General features: G+C 43.2%; 1 protein-coding gene across 1 annotated transcript in view; it reads right to left on the bottom strand.

The window, feature by feature from the left end:
- Positions 1-12175, bottom strand: part of LOC142494326 (uncharacterized) — a 28753-nt gene extending 16578 nt beyond the window's left edge. The window contains exons 1-2 of the mRNA XM_075598884.1: positions 12086-12175; positions 5326-5497 (exon numbers count right to left, since the gene is read on the bottom strand). Coding sequence (XP_075454999.1) covers positions 5326-5497; positions 12086-12175 — 262 coding nt within the window. The remainder of the gene's footprint in view (positions 1-5325; positions 5498-12085) is intronic.
- Positions 12176-21300: the final 9125 nt, after the last annotated feature.

The raw sequence follows: 21300 nt of genomic DNA, 5'->3' as shown, positions 1-21300 counted from the left end.
TAGGAGAGAGGAGATTTGTGTTGGAGGCCCCGCAACATGGGATCGGCTCCAACTCACCACGCCAAGCAGCATATGGGTACTGGAGTACCCAGACAGGTACCCACCGTGCACTTACATCTACGGGGTTAGCGCTACCTCACATTTGGGTGGGATTGTTCGGACAGGACACCTGGGGTAATTGGTGCCACTGCACCCTCAGTACTTGGGGAGGACTACCACGTGTTGGGTCACTGTGTTATACTGTGGGTACCGTTTATTGTGTTATCCGTGTTTAGTGTGTGTACAGTAAAACGTAGTTATATACCAGTGGTTCCCAAACTGTGCGCCGCGGCGCCCTGTTGCGCCGTGGCTTGGCTAGAGGGGCGCCGCGATCAGGGCCGCCAGCAGCGGGGAACAAGGGCTGCTAGTTAATTTTTTATTAAAAAACCTCTGAACCCGGCGCCGGGTCTCCCTGTTGGCAGCGCCGGAAGTAAGCGAGAGGGAAGCCCGGCGCGCGGTGGAGGAGCAGCACCTGGAGACAGATGTCTCCCAGCAGCACTGCCAACACCCCTCCCCCCCGTGCCAAAACCACCCGCGTGCAGAAACCGGCCATTCAGCCACCCCCCCCCCCCCCCCTTCAGCATCGGCCCCCCGCATCACCGGCACGCCCCCCCCCTTAAAATGGGGGTGTTGGGGTAATTTTTTTTATATATATTGGGGGTGTTGGGGTAATTTTTTATGTGTTGGGGCAATTGTTATATGTATTGGGGGTATTGGGGTAATTTTTATATGTATTGGGGGTGTTGGGATAATTTTTATATGTATTGGGGGTGTGTGATTGTGTGTATATGTATGTGTACATATATATATATATATATATATATATATATATATATATATATATATATATATATATATGCAAATATAACTGTATGCTCATCTGCATGTCTTAGGCAGGTCTGCAACCCTGCCTTTCCCCATTATCACCCAGCATACAGCACTTCCACTGCAGCAAGGGATTCTGGGAAATGACATGCAAATGAGCACACAGTGTCACTTTTTGCCTCAATAACCATTTTTAACATGGATATATATAGATATATATACAGTAGATATATATTACACACACACACACACATATATATATATATATATATATATATATATATATATATAAATTAGGTGGGTTTTTTTGTATGCATATGGGCCCGCAGCAAGCTCTATATGAGCTTGCAAAGCGAGGCCCGCCTCTTCCTGCATGGAGCACGTGGTGAGTACTGCTCCATGCCTTTCTTGCTTCCCCCTTGCCCCCTGCTCTGATTCCCCCCCTACTCCGATTTCCCTCCCCCTGCTCCGATTTCCCCCTCCTGCTCCGATTTCCCCCCCCGCTCCGATTTCCCCGCCCGCTCCGATTTCCCCCCCCTGCTCCGATTTCCCCCCCCTGCTCCGATTTCCCCCCCCTGCTCCGATTTCCCCCCCTGCTCCGATTTCCCCCCCTGCTCCGATTTCCCCCCCCCGCTCCGATTTCCCCCCCCCGCTCCGATTTCCCCCCCCCCCCGCTCCGATTTCCCCCCCCCCCCCGCTCCGATTTCCCCCCCCCGCTCCGATTTCCCCCCTCCCCCGCTCCGATTTCCCCCCCCCCCCCGCTCCGATTTCCCCCCCCCCCGCTCCGATTTCCCCCCCCCCCCGCTCCGATTTTCGCCCCCTGCTCCGATTTTCGCCCCCTGCTCTGATTTTCCCCCCTTGTTCTGATTTCCCCCCCCCTGCTCCGATTTTCCCCCTCCCCGTTCCGATTCCCCCCCCCCTTTGTTCCGATTTCCACCCCTGGCTCCGATTTTCCCCCCCCTTGCTCCGATTCACCCCCTTGCTCCGCTTCACCCCCCCCCGTTCTGATTTCGTCTGAATGTGTGTGTGTCTGAGTGTGTGAGAGACAGAATGTGTGAGAGAGAGAGTGTGAGAGAGAGAGAGAGAGAGAGAGAGAGTGTGTGTGTGTCTGAGAGAGAGAGAGTGAGAGAGTGTGAGAGAGAGTATGAGAGAGAGAGTGTGAGTGTGTGTGAGAGAGAGTGTGAGAGAGTGTGTGCGTGTCTGAGAGAGAGTGTGAGAGTGTGTGCGTGTCTGAGAGAGCGAGAGTCTGCGTGAGCGTGTCTGTGTGAGCGTGTCTGTATGAGCGTGTCCGAGAGAGTGAGAGTCTGTGTGAGAGACATACCAACTGCGCTCTCCAACTGTTAGGTATGTATATACAACTTTGTTTTCACTTTGGGCGCCATGGAAAAATCCTGATCACCTTAGGGAGCCTTGAACCGAAAAAGTTTGGGAACTACTGTTATATACAGTACATATGTGTGGTGTATTACTCATTACTGTGTATTGGTTCCTGTGAGGGGTCCCGACACGCAGGATCCTTCATAGGTGGAGTTGCTGCACGCAAAGAGAAAGAGCTCACCCCAGGCTCCAAGAGGCCCAGAGGCAAACACACGGCTTCTCCAATTTGGCTTTATTTTTGTTAAATAAATCATGACACGGTGTAATATGTCATGTGTTGTTGTTCATCTGAGGTTGTATTTACCTAATTTTAAGACCTGCTAAGGATTGTTATTATGTCCTGATATGTAAAACCATAGAATTCAAAGAGGGTGTTCTTTCTTTTTGCAACTGCAACTGTATATATATATATATATATATATATATATATATATATATATATATATATATATATATATATGTTGTGTTCTACATGTATATGAGTGAATCCTTCAAATATATAGAGGGAGATCCCTTTGCCAGTAAGCCTCTCAGTTATATCCAACATATACATACACAAGATAGACCCTTATAAATATAGTGTAAGGACCTGCATTTTTGGTTTACCTTGACGTTGGTATGAAGGCTTACGACGCTTTGGCCAAAGGGTTTAACTAAAAACCAAGTAATTACTATTATTATTCAAGTATTTAAACTTTATACTCATTACCATATATGTTTTGTCAATTTGATGTAGCATTGGGCACCCGTGTCTACTGTTGTACGTATACATGTGCCACGCTCAGTAGCACTCATTTTGGCATAAATATATATTCATGATGTGGTAGATGTAGGAGTTTGAGCTATCTGGGAATATGTGTGTTAACCTTATAAATATACATCTATATATGTATATAAATGTGTGTGTATGTATTGGCGTCATGGATTGTTGCTTTAAGGAAGTGATTTACTATCCTCTGCAGTGCCGTATTGTCACCCCAGTGATAAAACACACCTCAAACGCTTCTAAATGCTCATACAGGATGCGTAGAAATCAAGCCACAAAAGCATCTCAAGGATGAAGGAGTTAAAAATATGCATGTTATTCAAACAACAGTGTGATCAGCAACATTAGCAGTAATATGGATGTTGTGGATGGCACTGGCCCTAGATAAAGCCTTCTGTGGGTTTCTCTTGCTCATAGCCTGCCAGTAGGAGAGAGGCATTCAGAAAGAGCCAATGTTTCTGGAGCTCTTCCGGCCGCAGTGATAAATTCCCACCTCCAGCACTGCCAGCCCTACGCACTAAGGACTTTATTGCAACGTAATGTTCGTCAGGAGAGAGCAGGAGCGCGTGACAGAATCGGGTTAGGTAAAAAGCTGGGAAGTCGTGTGTTTTTTTTTTTTTACGGACTGCAGGGGAAAAAGAGATGAATAAACATCTGTCTTTGGGAGACGCAGCCTGAGCGAGGGAGGTGGGAAAAGAAAATGAGATGTAGATGGGAAAGTGATGCAGGGAGCAAGCGAACAAGAAGGGAGAACGTCACAATGAGTGGAGGTAGACACAGGGACCACATGAAGTGAGGGATAGACTAAAAGGAGAAACCGGACAGATAGGGATTTCTGAATGCAGTGCAATGAGTAGCAATACCCAGTCACAGCAAAGGACTCAATTAGTAGTTGACGCCCCAGAGCCATTAAACTCCTTAAATTAATGTTATGTCACCTAAATCAGTAACAGGCGTTACTTGCTCTGAGTTTAATAGTGTACTCACGAAACAAATTATATAAAAACATGACGGCTGTACTAGCTCATTATCTTGGGTTAACATCATGGTATTTTGAGTATAACGCTACGTAATCTGCAAAAAACGTGACTTTATTTAAGACTTGGCGTTACTCTTCGCCAGCCACTGGAATATGGCGTTTGGAGGGAAGGAGAGGAAAGGGGGAAAAAATGCAGTTATATATACCTAAACTAAACCTGTCCCTACAGTATTCCCAGCCAGACACAGAAAGAGCTCACCCTAAACTCCAGTTATGACATAAATAACATGACTTAATTTTGAGGGTTAACAATAATGGAGCTTCGTGTGTTGTGGATTGTTATTCTAGTGGCTCATTTGCATATACGTTTCCCTAATGGCCATTGCCTTTTTTTTTTTTTGTGAGTACGGCTTACCATTAACGTAAAATGAACTGCAAATAATGTGACATTGAATGGCCTAACGGAGTTTAGTGAGCCTGGGCCCCAAGTGTTTTTTTATATAATAATAATAAAAAAATAATGACAACAACTTTATTTCACATAGCGATTTTCTCCCAATGGAACTCAAAGCCCTTCACATATACTGTAATTGCTGTAGTAATTATTGTTGTGCTGATCTTGAATGCTTGTGAGGATAATGCTATTAAAAAGGTAGCTACACACATAGAAGGGAGCCCCTGCACAGCTAAGGGTGTGAGGTGCTATCTAGGTAAGATAATTGGCATAGACTAGAAGAAAAGAAACCTAGTGAGTGAGCACTCAATCACAAATGAGTAATGATTGTATTAAAACATTTTATTGTCATCAACGATGACAATAAAATGTTTTAATACAATCATTACTCATTTGTGATTGAGTGCTCACTCACTAGGTTTCTTTTCTTCTAGTCTATGCTAATGCTATTAAAACAAAGATGCAAAGGTTTTTAGACACCACTTTTTAAGGGTTATTCTGCATACTTGCAGACATGGTATAATGGTGGCTGCTTTGGTTTTGAATACACGAGCTTGTAGCATTGTTTCCTATTCATTTTAGTAAGAAGCCATGTAATGCACAGCTAATAATGCATTCACTTCCATGTAGGGGGTCTTAAATGTTTGTCTCTGGGGGGTGAGAAAAATTCTTCCATGCTAGACATTTATTAATGGCTTAGGTATTATTGGTGTTAAGTCATGTATTTCTGGTCCTTTGCATTTGAGGGGAATATTTATCTCTACCAGTGTAAATAAACCATTATGGTGCTGTGGATTTCGATGCAATTTGCTGCAATGTGTAGCTGTTTTCACGGTATTGGGTTCCTGGGTCTTTGCGCAATGAAGGCGTTAAAGCTCACATTACCTGTGTCCTTCATGAAACATGGCTTGACAGGATGCAGTTTTGAGTGAGGTGGGCCCTCTATTTGTGACAAGGGAGGGAAATATGCAGCTTTCAGTTGCTCCATCACAGAGTGATCCATTGGGCAGCACTCACTAGGAGCCAAGCTATTAATCATATCCCCAGCTGCGTCAGCCTGAAGCAGGCAAGGTTACCATTGACAGGGGGCACTGTGGAGAGGGAGAAAGACGGAGTGCAGACGTAACGGAGGAAAACAGGGACCCGGCGGAATATAGGAAAAGGAGAAAGCAGAGTGGAAATGAGCGAAGACAGGGGTGAAACACAAATAAAGAAGAGAAGAGAGAAGAGAGAAGAGAGAGAGAGAGAGAGAGAGAGAGAGAGAGAGAGATTAAAGGAGAGAGATATTAAAGGAGAAGTCGAGGCTTTATTAGAGAAGAATTTTAGAAAAAAGGGAAAGAGAAATGTAAAAGTAGGAAAGAGAGAGAAATGCAATACAACAAAAATCCTATATGATATTCACCTGTGCTCAGCGTGTGCTTCCTGTGCTCAGCGTGTGCTTCCTGTGCTTAGCATGTGCTTCCTGTGCTTCTTTTTTTTTTTTTAGCAAAGTGACCCCTTACACAATTCTGATCCGTTTTTTAAAAAAATTCTAACTAAAGTAGGTCATTTATTCAACTTTGATAGTGCTGATCAGGGCACCATCAAATTGAAACTCTCATTGAAGTCCATGTGATTGTCCCCCCTCGCAATGTAATAAATAACCCCCAATGTGCACTGGATTATTGATTAGAAAATACCGCAAGCTATTAAATCAGGAATGAATTGAGCATAGCCAGTAGAACAACCCCACACTGAGGAGACCCATTAAGTTCGAAACAGTCTGTCTGTGGGTGGGTTTACTGGCTATGCATCTTAACCCTGGCTGTGCTCAAAGCTGTGACCATGCAGCAAGCTTAAGCCTCTTGGGGTACCATGTTGAATGGTTTTGAAGCAAAAGGTGGCACTGTGTGCTCATTTGCATGTCATTTCCCAGAATCCCTTGCTGCCATGAAAGTGCTGTGTGCTGGGTGATAATGGTGAAAAGCGGGGTTGCAGACCTGTCTAAAACATGCAATTGAGCATACTGTACAGTAATATTTCCATTTGCTATGTGCTTTGCTGTGTGTCACGGTAACTTATGACAAGATATAATATACACCAAATAACTGGGTTATAATATAATAAAGTATATTTATTCCTTAGATAGGTGAACACAGCAGATAGTACAAATAACAGACAAGAAGGTAACACTTACTTAGGGGGGTTGGAATGAAGAAGTAATCAAGTAGCAATTCTCCAGCAATCAGGCGTCAATCAGTTGGTATAAAGAAGACAAAAACTATAAGGCTGACATCAGTTTATATATCTTTTCAGCCCTATTCTTACTATTGAGTGCAGGCCATTGGAGAACAAATGCAGTGCGTGTGCAGCGCACAGCAGGGAAATGAAGGAGAGCAGGTCTGGCAAAAATACACTCTTTAATGGAAAGCCATAAAATAGAGGGCTGCAACCCTTCTACGCGTTTCGTGCAGGTTGTGCACTTTATCAAGAAGTGTCATACACGATACACAGAACATTTAAATACAGCTGACTGCCGTTTTGGCGCCAACCCAATGACGTAAACCAATTTAGATTAACCAATGCGCATCGCTCCTCTGACGCATGCGCCGCACAACCAGGTCCAGGAGGAACCCCCACCACATGGCACAGCCAATCCGCAGCCCCAGGGAGTTACACCCACCTGTAGCCTACAGTATGACGAACCAAGCCACGCGTGAAGAGACACCTCTCCGTCCCGTCGGCTCACGCATGCGCAGATGAACGAGGCTAGAGCTGATAATCAACTCCCCTCCGTCCTAACAGTTGACGCATGCGTGGATGGATTTTGAACACTGCCTTGGCCTCCCATACTGACAGCATGCGTGTGCATCCACACAGTGCACAAGGCAGTCAGGTGAATAAATGCACGCAGCTTCCAATACTTTGTGCCACAGGGGACAACAAAAATAAATAAAAATATACATATCAGACAGAGAGAAGACTAATATTCTGCAGTCAGCAGCAACATATATACAATACATAAAGTGAAAAAACTAGTCATTAAGGAAACAATTAAAAAGAATATTCCTATACCAAATATAAAAACACATGTGCAACCCTCTTGATGAAACAGAGGTCAGATCATAATTATATTCCTGAGTTTATTATTAAAGAAACAATATGGATATATTATCCAAAAGAAAAAGTAGATTTAACATTGATAACAGTTATATTAATTTTAGCAAATATCGTATACTCCATAGACAATGCAATGAAAACATCTAATATCAAGATTTCTATTGTCAGATTCTCAAAGTCTGACGTATAGATCTCAAATGTTACGAAATCAATCTAACAATGTATTTAAGTGACCTGACTTGTATAGATTATAAATATACACATCACAGTACCATTTATCAAAATGTGGTTTAAGATAGAACACATTGAGAAAATCCACATGTGCATCATATTGAGACACAATAACAGTAGTATGTAAAGCTTTATGCCTTATAGGGGTCGTCACATAAACTACACAGTGTCGTATCCAATAATAATAATATGTATCTCAAAAGATGTACATTGATGACAAGGCAATAAAACCATAGAATCCAAGTATAACCTCATAATTTCATATTTTCTTAATTAGTGGTGTAGTTTATATATCATTTCAGACGTTGGACCAAGATATTGATCAAATGGTGAGCCTACTTAGAGAAGGGATTTATGTCAAGAAATTATTGATATTCCATTCTATATTAATCCCGTCTGGGAATCTTGTTTTTAACATGAAAATCCAGTAAGATTCTCTACAATCTAAAGTTTTAACTATATCACCTCCTCTCTCCCTTCTAGTAATTCTCTCTATACCAATAAAGGAAAAGTTATTGATGCCCCCCTCTCTACATTCTGAAAAATGTTTCGATACAGGGTGCTGCAAGTCTTTTTTCCTAATAAGTCTACAGTGCTCCTGAATCCTGATCTTAAGAGCCCTCGTGGTCTTACAAACGTATCTCTTCCCACAGCCACAGTTGATAAGATAAATAACATAAGAGGTGTTGCAATTGATAAAGCTATTGATGTTATAGCGTTTATGTGGACTGTGGGAAAAGATACATTTGGATGGCCTCATGAAATTACACATATTGCAATGATTACATCTAAAAGATCCCCCCGTTGCAAAGGAATTAGGATCACCAACAGGAGTGGAAATGACACTGGGAGAAATAAAGGTTGCTAAGGTCTTCGCTTTTCGGTATACAAATTTTGGTCCCCTCTCAGTGTACTCACGGTGTGTCCCTACGCAATAATTCCAATGCTTGTTGATAATCCTATTCACCTGGCCACTTGGTTCGTTGTATTGTGAAATGAACAAAGGGCATGTTTTATTACTGTTTGTCCCTACATTAGTATCCATAAGACCCTTCCTATGACTCCATCCCTCACTCTGGATTTCTTCAAGGGAAGCAATGTATTCCTATCAATGTTTGCTACCTCTTTTAATGTGGATTGGAGGGTCTCCCGATCATAGCCTCTTTCTATGAATCGGTTGGTCAGTTGCTCAGATTGTAGAGAATCTTACTGTATTTTCATGTAAAAAACAAGATTCCCAGACGGGATTAATATAGAATGGAATATCAATCATTTCTTGACATAAATTCCTTCTCTAAGTAGGCTCACCATTTGATCAATATCTTGGTCCAACATTTGAAATGATATATAAACTATACCACTAAATAAGAAATTATGAAATTATGAGGTTATACTTGGATTCTATGGTTTTATTGCCTTGTCATCAATGTACATCTTTTGAGACACATATTATTATTATTATTAGATACGACACTGTGTAGTTTATGTGACGACCCCTATAAGGCATAAAGCTTTACATACTACTGTTATTGTGTCTCAATATGATGCACATGTGGATTTTCTCAATGTGTTCGATCTTAAACCACATTTTGATAAATGGTACTGTGATATGTATATTTATAATCTATACAAGTGAGGGCACTTAAATACATTGTTAGATTGATTTCGTAACATTTGAGATCTATACGTCAGACTTTGAGAATCTGACAATAGAAATCTTGATATTAGATGTTTTCATTGCATTGTCTATGGAATATACGATCTTTGCTATAATTAATATAACTGTTATCAATGTTAAATCTACTTTTTCTTTTGGATAACATATCAATATTGTTTCTTGAATAATAAACTCAGGAATATAATTATGATCTGACCTCTGTTTCATCAAGAGGGTTGCACATGTGTTTTTATATTTGGTATAGGAATATTCTTTTTAATTGTTTCCTTAATGACTAGATAGTTTTTTCACTTTATGTATTGTATATATGTTGCTGCTGACTGCAGAATATTAGTCTTCTCTCTGTCTGATATGTATATTTTTATTTATTTTTGTTCTCACATGTGGCACAAAGTATTGGAAGCTGCGTGCGTTTATTCACCTGACTGCCTTGTGCACTGTGTGGATGCGCACGCATGCTTTCAGTATGGGAGGCCAAGGCAGTGTTTAAAATCTATCCACGCATGCGTGAACTGTTAGGACGGAGGCGAGTTGATTATCAGCTCTAGCCTCGTTCATCTGCGCATGGGCGAGCCGACGGGACGGAGAGGTGTCTCTCATTACATAACAAAAGTAATTGCAGCGTTTAGGCTAACATCACAAATATTGTCCTTACAGATCATCAGTAGGTTTTAGTGTAATGCCTTATATTGCATAAATTGTTTAAAAAAAAAAGTTGAAGGAAAGAATTATAAAGAATGAAGAACGAAAGAATTGTCTAAATTCCAGAGACAGGGCCAATCAAGAAGGCATCAAGAGTTTGAGTTCAAACGATGCACTTGCATACTAATACTGTGGATGGAAGTGACTGTCTCACATACAATACTGTACATCTCTTCATTTGCATTTGGCTAATTTTATTCGAGTGCTTATGCTCTCCGGGGCAGGGATATTGTCTGATTTTGTTTATTGCACTTGTTGTATTGTAATTCCCTGTTTTTATATTGTCTCTTTTGTAAAGCACTGAGTACACTGTGATCGCTACATAGAAATATATATATACATACATACATACATACATACATTTGTTTTTTTCCTTGGAAGCCAGGCATCTGCTTTTATATATTGACAGCTTACCTCCTGCAGTGCATGATAGCTATAAAAAGTGAACATGTTACTCAACTGGAAACTGAGATCCATAGCAATTTGAATTTAGTTGCACGATTTTGACGAGAAGTTATAACTGGGACTGGCAGAGTATGAACAGCATTGTACAATTACACAGCAGGGGGGGGGGGCGAATCCTTACCTGCTGCATACAAGGGGGTATGCTGTGAATGCAGAGGCATAGCTGTGATTATCACAGGATGCTATGTGCATTCAGAGAAATAGCTGTTATTATCACAGGATGCAGTGTGCCAGCAGACGGACAGCCCTTAATATAGGACGCTGTGATAACAGTGAAAGGGCTTCCATTAGAACAAGATCCCATGCGTCACTAGTGTATGTTTGGGTTGTGTCTAGGGTATTGTGTGAACATGAGTATTTGTCAATAGTATATTATACTGCATGCAGTAGGAAGCTATGTATAACGGCATTCACAGTGATACTGCATTAGCACTGTTAAGAGGTGGTTTAGTGTAGGTTATTGAGTATATTAAGGGATAGCTGTGCTCAACATCTGATGCGAAAGCCGTCACCTTCAAAGGACATTGTGTGTCAGGAGTGATACAGTACATTGTACTTTAGATTATAAAACATTAGAACACTGGATTGCTGCAATTGACGTACTATACCAGGGGTGCAGAAACTATTGGAGCTGCGCCCCCCTGCTTGCTCCCCCCTACCTTGATTTCCAGCGTCAAATGACGCCACGGGGTCATGTGACATTACGTCATGTCCCCGCAGCGTCATGTGACATCACATTGCCATGGCGACGCGTCACACCACGCATCTGAATCCCGGTAAGTGAGTTACAGAGGCCTCACGCGATCCCCCGGCATTTAATTGAAATGCCTTGGGGCAGAGTGCGGGGCCTCTGCAACCGCCCGTGCCCCCTCCCATTTGCACACACCTGTACTTTACCATATGTGAAGTGTCATTTATATAGCATGCGGTACGTGCTGAGGGGATAGATGTACGATATTTGCAGAGTGCGGCGTATACAGGCAATCAGCTTTGTCACAAACGTGGTTTGCATGAAAAGGGATAACAGTTTTTTTTTCCAAAGGCATAAATGTGTTTGCACAGGATGTTGCATTTGAAGAATTGTGGCTGGCAATGTTACTGAGGATATTATTGTGCAGATGGATAGCTTCATTTGTATAAAGTGATGTACACGAAAAGAGGCGACTGTTATTAGCGAATGATGTTGTTTGAAGAGCTATAGCTGTGTTTGTATAGCCTGCTGTGTGTGAATGGGGATAACTTTGCTTGTGGACCATGTTTTGCATGGTTTGTTGTTTAATGGATGGCTGTGTTTAAAAAGGGATCCCTGCGTTTTATAAATCAGTGCTGTTTGGAGAGAGGTAACCGTATCTTGTCAAGGATGCAGTGTGTGAAGATGTTTGTATAGGATGCTGTTTCTGAAGGGATTACTTACATTATAGTATGTGCTGTTAAATAACAGTAGTTAGGGTAATCCTGTTCGCAGCTTACAAATCCGAATTTCGAGTTGAACTTCAACAAATCTTCAAATTTGAGCGGAATTCGATCCAAAACCAGAGACAGATTCATCCTCTGATCCATTTTTGGTGTGAGGGGGGGAGGGGGTGTGTGAGGGTGGATGGATTATATATTTAGAGGGGCAGGGAAGAGCTAGGACTGCTGTGGGTGCCCTTGGCCTGTAGTGAAGGTCCAGGGACCATCCTTCAGTGAGTAGCTGACAGTTGCTGCATTGGTCAGAACCCTGTCATCAGGGCCGCCAACACAAATCATGGGGCCCAGGACAAATGAAAGGAGCAGGCCCCCCCCTCCCGCCCAACCCATAGCGCTCCTACCACGGAAAAAAAATTTAGCATGCAACTTTTACTTAACTGTGTTCTTAATGTAATACGGAAAAACATTACAATGCAAATCTGTTCATTTTAATATTTTCAACAAAATACAAAGCTACCCAATGCTACATCCAAGGTGACGAAAGGCCTGGGGGGATTCAGTATGAACTTGGGGGAGGGGGGCTTAAGTATGGGCCTGGGTACTTGTACTGCCCATGACTGACTGCCTGGGTGCGTGATTGCCTGGGTGTATGGGTGACTGACTGCCTGGGTGGATGGATGGATGGGTGACTGACTGCCTGTGTGGATGACTGACTGCCTGGGTGGATGGGTGACTGACTGACTGGGTGGGTGACTGACTGTCTGGGTGGGTGGTTGACTGCCTGGATGGATGACTGGCTGCCTGGGTGGGTCACTGACTGCCACAGTGGGTGACTGACTGACTGCCTGGTGGGTGACTGACTGCCTGGGTGGGTGACTGACCTTGACCGGGTGGGTGCTACTTCCTTGCCTCGCTCCCCCCCCCAGCAGCATCTACTTCCACCCCCCCCCCCGGCAGCATTTACTTCCCCCCCAACAGCATCTACTTCAACCCCACCCCCCGGCAGCATCTACTCCCCCCCCCCGCAGAATCTACTTTCCCCCTCCCCCACCCATAGCATCTACTTTCCCATCCCCCAACCAGTTATATACTGGAAAAACATTTGAGTTCAGGAAAAAGAAAAAAAATTCACTTTTGCGAAAAAGTTCCAAGTTCGAAAATCTGTCAAAGATTGTCAAAAAAAAAAGTCCTGTGTATGTTGAGGTTTTTTTTTTTCATAACGTTTTAAAAATCCAAAGCTAAAACCAGTCAGGTTCCAGAAAAGTCAAAACACCAGTGGAAGTGCCCACCCTCAGTATTTAGTAATGAATGTAGTGTGTATAGAAGGAGAACTGGGGTTTGTGTAGAATGCTGTGAACCTACAGATATATCTGATTAGCATATGGCTTTATGTGGACTGAGGTGCATAGATCTAGTATCCGAGAGCCCTGATGGTACAGCGGTCAGAACTTGTCTACAGTTCCACTTGAGAGAGTTTACGACAGATTGAAAATGACCAGTTACTATGTATGAGCCAGCCATATTGTGCAATGACTTGGAAATAGTTTGACATTTGTTTCAGTGATTAAGAGGCCATGCGCTGAATCACTGACCTCCATCATAGCTAATATTCAAGGTAGATAAGAGAACACCATACTTACTCACGCCGTTTATCACAATATGGTAATAAGGTGAGACAGGGGTCAATCTGTAAACATACTGTTCCACAAGTAGTAGGACTCCAGCAATCAACATGATGTGTGGTAATAGGAGAAATAAGGAAATGGTTATTTGATGCACACAGTATTAAGTCCTACAGGAAACCCTACACCCCTCCCCCCCCCCCCCCACCCCCCACTCCCGTCCGGTCAGGATTGGGTTCGGGGATACTTAATCGGCATTATTTCCTGGTTTATAGGGGATTTAAATGACTGTACAATAGGAAGCCACTACAGATGATGTTGTTGCTTCCTATTGGCCAATGGCAGCCCAATGGCAGCCATTTGTTTCCTCTGTAGGGAGATTTAAACCTGCATGGTTTAGCTCAGGGGGATGCTCCGGTTTCTATCCTGTAAATAATGGCAGGAATATGAGTGAGACATATTCCTATAAATATTTTTTTAATACTGCTCACCACAAGTTGAATAGGTTAAGTGTTGGAAATATATAAGGATATTAATTGTATATGGGTCGCTCTCTCTCTGGCAATTCGTTATATAAAGGTGAGCCTATTCTAGTGGCTCCAAAGTGGTCATTGCCAAACCGGTTTGGCATGTTCAGAAGTAGTGGAATGAAATGTGAGAAAAAAAACTATATTCTTTATTGCAAACCGCTTCAATTTAAAAGGGACAAACCGCATGGTTTGATAGCCAAACCGCCCGGTTTGTACTTTCTTTAGAAGCGGACTGACCTGAGGTGAATGTAACTCTATCCCCAGTCTTATGGGTTTTGTTCTCTCAGCCAAACCCATGTTTCGGGCCCTGGACCTAACTTCCAATACCACCACAAATGCAAGTTTTTAAAAGTGGTTTTCATAATGGTGCTACTAGAATAACAGTTTTAGTAAAAAAAAAAAAAATGCGAGTTGGAGGTTTTAAAAAAACAAAAAACGATTGGATTGGCAGAGCAAAGCCTTTTAGACATGGATAGGACATGTGAAAGGGGCTTACAGAATAGCAAAGCATGCCAATCCACTGCTAAAGAGCTACTAGAATAGGCCCTTAAAAAAACACAATTGACCATTTTGTTGTTAAATTAATACTATAAGTAGCATTCGGCAAGTGTATTTCTTAAGATCAATGTACTAAGCACTTTGCATTGTTGTAGCGGATGCTGATGTTACCAAGTCATTCCACTAGGGTAGTGGTTCCCAAACTTTTTTGGTTATGGAACCCTACTGGATGTGAAATTCTGAGGAACCCCAACCCTCTCCAATAGTGTAAAACGTGATATATCAAAAGTGGCGCTCTAATATAAATTCTAAACATGGATTCATCTAATATTAATATATAAACCATAAATTGAATAAATTGAGGTGATACAAACAAATCCTTTGAATGCTGCTGTGACCCAGTGCAGGACTGCTCTCTCAATCCCAGGTGAGTATGACGACGTGGTGATCAAAGGGAAGCGCAAACATGTGGAGATAAAAAATAAAACTGATGGTGCAGTATTGTGACAGATATGTTCTCTTCTTTAGGTCTAATAGTAATATACTCCAAAGTGTGATCAGCACTAACGCAGTATAAAGTATGTATGTATGTATGTATGTCTTTATTTATATAGCGCCATTAATGTACATAGCGCTTGACAGCAGAAATATACGTGACAATCATATAAATAACAAATAATACAAATAAGAGATCATGGGAATAAGTGCTTCAGACATTAAAGTAACATTTAGGAAAAGGAGTCCCTGCTCCGAAGAGCTTACAATCTAGTTGGTAGGAGTAACATACAGATACAGTAGGAGGGCATACTGGTAAGTGTGTCTGCAAGGGGCCAAGCTTTATGTATCAGGTGTATAATGTTAGCCACGGAGCTACTCATATGCTTCGTTAAGAAGGTGTGTTCTAAGGTGGTTTTAAAGGTGGATAGAGAGGGTGCTAGTCGGGTATTGAGGGGAAGGGCATTCCAGAGGTGTGGAGCAGTCAGCGAGAAAGGTTTAAGGCGGGAGAGGACTTTAGATACAAAGGGGGTAGAGATAAGACTTCCTTGAGCAGAAGGCAAGAGTCGGGATGGTACATAGCGAGAAATTAGGACTGAGATGTAATGAGGGGCAGAAGAGTGTAAAGCTTTAAAAGTGAGGAGGAGAATTGAATATGTGATACAGGATTTGATAGGAAGCTAGAAGAGTGATTTCAGCAGGGGAGACGCTGAGACAGATTAAGGAAAGAGTAGAGTGATTCTGGCAGCAGCGTTTAGGATAGATTGTAGAGGAGACAGGTGAGAGGCAGGAAGGCCGGACAGCAGGAGGTTACAGTAATCGAAACATGAGAGAATGAGGGCCTGTGTCAGAGTTTTAGCAGTCGAGCAACAGAGGAGAGGGCGTATATTTGTGATATTGTGGAGGAAAAAGCAACAAGTTTTAGATACGTTTTGAATGTGAGAGGAGAAAGTGAGAGAGGAGTCGACTGTGACCCCTAGGCATCGTGCTTGCGCTACTGGATGTATGACTGACCTTCCAACACTAATGTGGAAGGAGGTAGTGGGGCCAAGTTTGGGAGGAAGTATGATGAGCTCTGTTTTTGCCATGTTAAGTTTAAGTCGGCAGAGGGACATCCAGGATGATATCGCAGAGAGACATTCAGAAACTTTGGTCTGTACAGCTGGTGTAAGGTCAGGCGTCGAAAAGTACATTTGTGTGTCGTCAGCATAGAGGTGATATTTTAACCCAAGAGATGTGATTAAGTCACCTAGAGAGAGTGTGTACAGAGAAAAAAGGGGAGGTCCTAGGACAGAGCCCTAGGGTACCCCCACAGAGAGATCGATAGAGGAGGGGGAGGTGTTGGCAGAAGAGATGCTGAACATACGATGGGAGAGGTAAGAGGAGATCCAGGATGGAGCTTTATTACGAATGCTAAGAGTATGGAGAATGTGAAGGAGAAGAGGGTGGTCCAGAGTATCAAATGCTGCAAGAGGTCAAGTAATATGAGCAGAGTGATATGACCTCTGTCTTTGGCAGCATGGAGGTCATTAGTTATTTTAGTGAGGGATGTTTCAGTGGAGTGAGCAGTGCAGAAGCCAGATTGTAGAGGGTCTAGGAGAGAATAGATGTTGAGAAAATGGAATACGAGACGTTCAAGGAGTTTAGAGGCAAAAGGCAGGAGGGAGACAGGCCGATAGTTAGAAAGACAGGTAGGGTCAAGCTTGCTGTTTTTGAGTAATGGTATAACTTTTGCATGTTTGAAGGAGGAGGGAAAGGTACCAGAGTAGGAGCAAGAGGTTTTAGGAGATGGGAAGGTATGGGGTCAAGAGGGCAAGTGGTAGATGGGGAAGAGGAGAGCAGCAGTGCCACATCCTCCTCTGTGACAGCAGAAAAAGAGTCAATGAAGGCCAGAGGAGAGTTAAAAAGAGGTGTAGGATGGGAGGAGGAAACAGAGGGGATGTCCTGACATATGGATTCCACCATTTCCTTAAAATAGTCAGCAAAGTCCTGAGGTGAGATGAAGGAGGCAGGTGAGGGTGGTCTGAGTAGTGAGTCAAAGACAGAGAAGAGTCGGCGTGGGTTAGACTTGTGCATGTTGTTTAGTTAAGAAAAGTAGGTTTGTTTAGCCTCAGAGAGGGCAGAGTTGAAACAGGATAGCATAAATTTGTAGTGAAGGAAGCCTGGCAGAGTGTGAGATTTCCTCCAGAAACTTCAGAGGAACGAATGCAGGAATGCAGCATACGTGTGTGGGAATTTAGCCAGGGTCTGGGGTTAGAAGGGCGAGAACAGCAGTGAGAAAGCAGGGCATGTAGATCAAGAGAGGAGGATAGGGCAAAGTTGTAGTTCTTGATCAGGTTGACAGGGTCTGGAGCAGAGCTAGGAGAGGGAGGAGCGTAAAGTGGAAACAAAAGCTGGTAAGTTAATAAAGTGCAGGTCTCTGCAGAAGCGAGGGGGAGATGGTGGTAGAGAAGGGGAGAAGTGAGAGAGAGAAAATGAGATGAGATGATGGTCAGAGAGAGGAAGGGGGGAAATGGAGAAATCAGAGAGAGAAAAGTTTTATAATAATGAATAACCACAAATGAGTTGTCTCAGTCCTGGTCCTACAACACTTGAACATGGTCATTGTTTCATCTCCTCTCCCAGCACTTCCTGGTTTCCCCCTGTTGCCTTGGAAACCCCGCCCCTCCCTCATTCTCGTCTCTCTGAGTTGGGCTGCTCCTCCTCCCCCTGCCATTTGGTGCAGTCCTACCTCCTATTTCCCATCTGACTGTGTTATGTTCTGTCCTTTCAGAGTGTGCCTCCCTGCAGCAAGGTTCTCCCACTGTTTCCCTGTGAGAAGCCTTTGTTTTTTTACCTATCCCTATCTCTTTCACATGCTCCCATCCTCTGTCTAGTGTGTATATCCTGAGTATTAGAAAGAATGGCAACCATGCACTCAAATACACTTTTGTCAGAAATACTTTAAATAATATATTTTACTGATGCTCATAAAAATGAGTATAAAAGTGAAATACTGTGGAATTAAAGCATACAGATGACAAAGCAAACAAGCATGGTGTGAACATAAAAGACAAATGAACAGGGAAAGATAAGGGGGGAAAAAGGAAAAATCTAAAGAAAAAAGAAAAATATTCAAGAACGTGTCAAGGGGGGCAATGTTAACGGTTCATGGTTATGAACCCTTTCTTATAACCCATTCCCACATGCATAGCATGTAGTACTTACCTCAATCAGATCAAATTGATCTAACAAAAAATAATCAAACAAAGTCCCATCCGGGGTATCAAAAGAGTTTGTGCTGATACTGCACCGACACACTTTATTCAAGCAAATACCCAGTATGTACCTGGCAGATACCTGGAATGCGCCGCTCCTCACCTCTGACAAGCCCCGTTGCGTTTGCCTTCCCAGCCTGGGTTCATGCCTGGCTGACGGGCGGCTGATCTGTTAAATGATAATGATTAGGATTTAATAGGCTGCAATGCTTCGCGTGTCTACCAGATGGCATAAATTCATGAATTGTAATGCAGTATATATATACTGTGCAGTATTGCAGCCAGCGGGAATAAAATGCTTCAATCCCTGCCTGAAAAATAACCCAATGTACTCGGGCAGAAAACAGTCACAAACCTCAATACACCCGGGTATACCCGAATTCGTGGGACTAGCCGAGCTCGAATAAAGTGTGTCGCCAGTGTACATAGGCTTATTTCTAGTGCTGCAGGCAGAAGATATCAAGAGGTGCTCCTGTGTTCCAGACGCTACGTCTGGCTTCAATGCTATCCTGAGTATTGTTTCCCCTTTTTATTAAATATTTCAGAAGACTTGAGGCCTCCCTTTGTATGGAGTAGGGATTGAGTTGAGCTGTCTGCCTCTACTCACTAGCCACAGTGTGCATGAGTCAGAACAGTCATTCAATGGCAACTATGCCAATACCCCATGTAGACTAGGCTTGCATGCATTGTACAGCATACCAATTTTGAGCATAAAAAAAGCTAAAGGTTATATAGGAAATATATTTTACATTTTAGATTGTTTGAAGGGCAAGATTCAGGACACCCTACAATATTTACTAATTATATATCTTCACACCACACACTAACTAACACTCGAACAAGCTATAAACGGAACCCAACACGAATGGCAGCTATCCTACTGCTCGTACTGTACACAATTCTGTACAAATCATGAGCTATATCCTCTTCACACAACATTTTTACATATGCAGGGGTGTTCTGGTTTCCCTCTGTACCTCCGCTGCAGGGTGCTGTGTAGGAAGCGTCCAGAGGTTCCGCGGCGGCCCGATAGCACAGGGCGCCGCCATGTTGTAATTGGCATTGCGCAATACTCATGCGCGAACGGAGGCACGGAGAGAGTTTGCGCATGCGCAGTGTAAGCGCGCGAACGGCTGGCCAATAACCAGGAGGCTCTGAAGTAAAACTACAATGCCCATTGTGACGGTAGCTTTGTGACAGGCTATTAATAATACACACCAAATATAACTGGGTTGAACTGAACGAGGCTTAGATATGATAAAGTATAATTTATTCCTTGAAAAAGGTGAACACATGAGATCATACAAATAACAGACAAAATATAGACACTCACTTAAGATGGAAATGATGAAATAGTCAGAAATCGTGACTAGCAGTTCATACAGCAATCTTGAAAATCACAAAAGACATGAAGGACCATAGCCATAGGCTGAGCCTGGTTCTTATACAATTATTTCCCATTGAACATAACCTAACCCCAGCCCCTCTCATAAATCAGTGGTGAGGTTGACAGTTTTCCTCAGAGTAAAACTCCTCCCACCCAAGGACGTTTAAAAACTGCTTTTCCTATCTAAATAACTTAATAACTTCCGTTCAGTGAACTTACTGGCACGCGAGTCATATTTATACATTCCGGCACGCATGACGCTCCCAATGAGACTAAATATTATTGTTTAATACTAAAATTAAGAGAGATATTAATATCTGTCTCTTAGGACCGGCTAGACATCAGGTGTCTGTAATCGTTATTTGCGGCTCGGTCCCCTGGTTACACGTGGAGCTTTTAGCACGTTCAGCAGTGGACATCTCATAATATTCTTATATTTAATAAGGTCACTCATTCTGAGATCTCCTTGCATAAATGCACCCCTGGCCCCCATCAAGAAATCCTTTGAAGCTGGGCTGTGTGTAGTGAACATTTGTCACCGGTGCTATATTTCACACCCAATGCCCCAGCCTGGGTCCTAGCTGTCTCTACCAGCAATATGTGTTAACTTACACCAAATCCCCTCTGTACTTTTCACACCCAACTTCAATCAAGCCTTTTGAAGCCCAGATAGTTCTGAAAAGACACACCACATTTGTATTTTCCTAAACTGTAGCTCATTAACCCCTTAAGCCCCAGTGTGTGTGTGGTGCAGACACTGTCACAGAAACAATACATTTAAACAGGGGAATAAACAGTTGGATGGCTGAAGCAAGGCAAAAACACATTACTGGACCCCAGTCCAGTTAACACCTTGCTTCCCAGGTGAGAGTAGAGGGTGGCCAAATGGGGTGTAACCCCTTTAATCCCGGGCCAAATCCTCTCTCTCCTGACACCCATGAGCCTCAGCAGAGCCACATGATGCCAGGGAGCGAATAGGAGTGAAGGATTGGCTGGCAGGAGGAAAGGGAAGCGTGGGAGAGAGACCACGCTAGCAGAGGGTGACTGAGGAGCAAGGGGAGAGGTTGTGTGTGTGCAGGGGTTCAGTGACTTACCTGCATAGGCCAGATTCCCCCTCAGGCCCAGTGCAGACCCTGAGTCACCATTAGCTTGTGGTGCTGCAGGGAACAGCCCTAGAGAGAGACGTCCTATTCCCTTACTGTATTAGCAGACAGGGACACAGTGTTCTTCCTGCGCTGCTGTGTGTTCAGTGGTTTGGGCTCAAGCTGCTGGACATTTACCAAACTCGTGAGAGACTACGCTGGATCGGCGGATCCTTTTTGATGTCTGTTACCGGCTGCTGGAGTGGCCGGAAGGTATTTAATAAGTGCACCAACACCTGTACCTTCAGGCGCTGATACCTCCTTGGGGGAGGGTTCTTTGGGGACATTGGATTGAGTGACCAAGGGACTGAGTCTATACATTGGACAAGGTGTGGGGTACACGC

This window comes from Ascaphus truei, chromosome 5 (assembly GCF_040206685.1).
Source record: "Ascaphus truei isolate aAscTru1 chromosome 5, aAscTru1.hap1, whole genome shotgun sequence".
In the NCBI taxonomy this organism is placed as follows: domain Eukaryota; kingdom Metazoa; phylum Chordata; class Amphibia; order Anura; family Ascaphidae; genus Ascaphus; species Ascaphus truei.
This window is presented reverse-complemented; position numbering and strand designations above follow the sequence as displayed.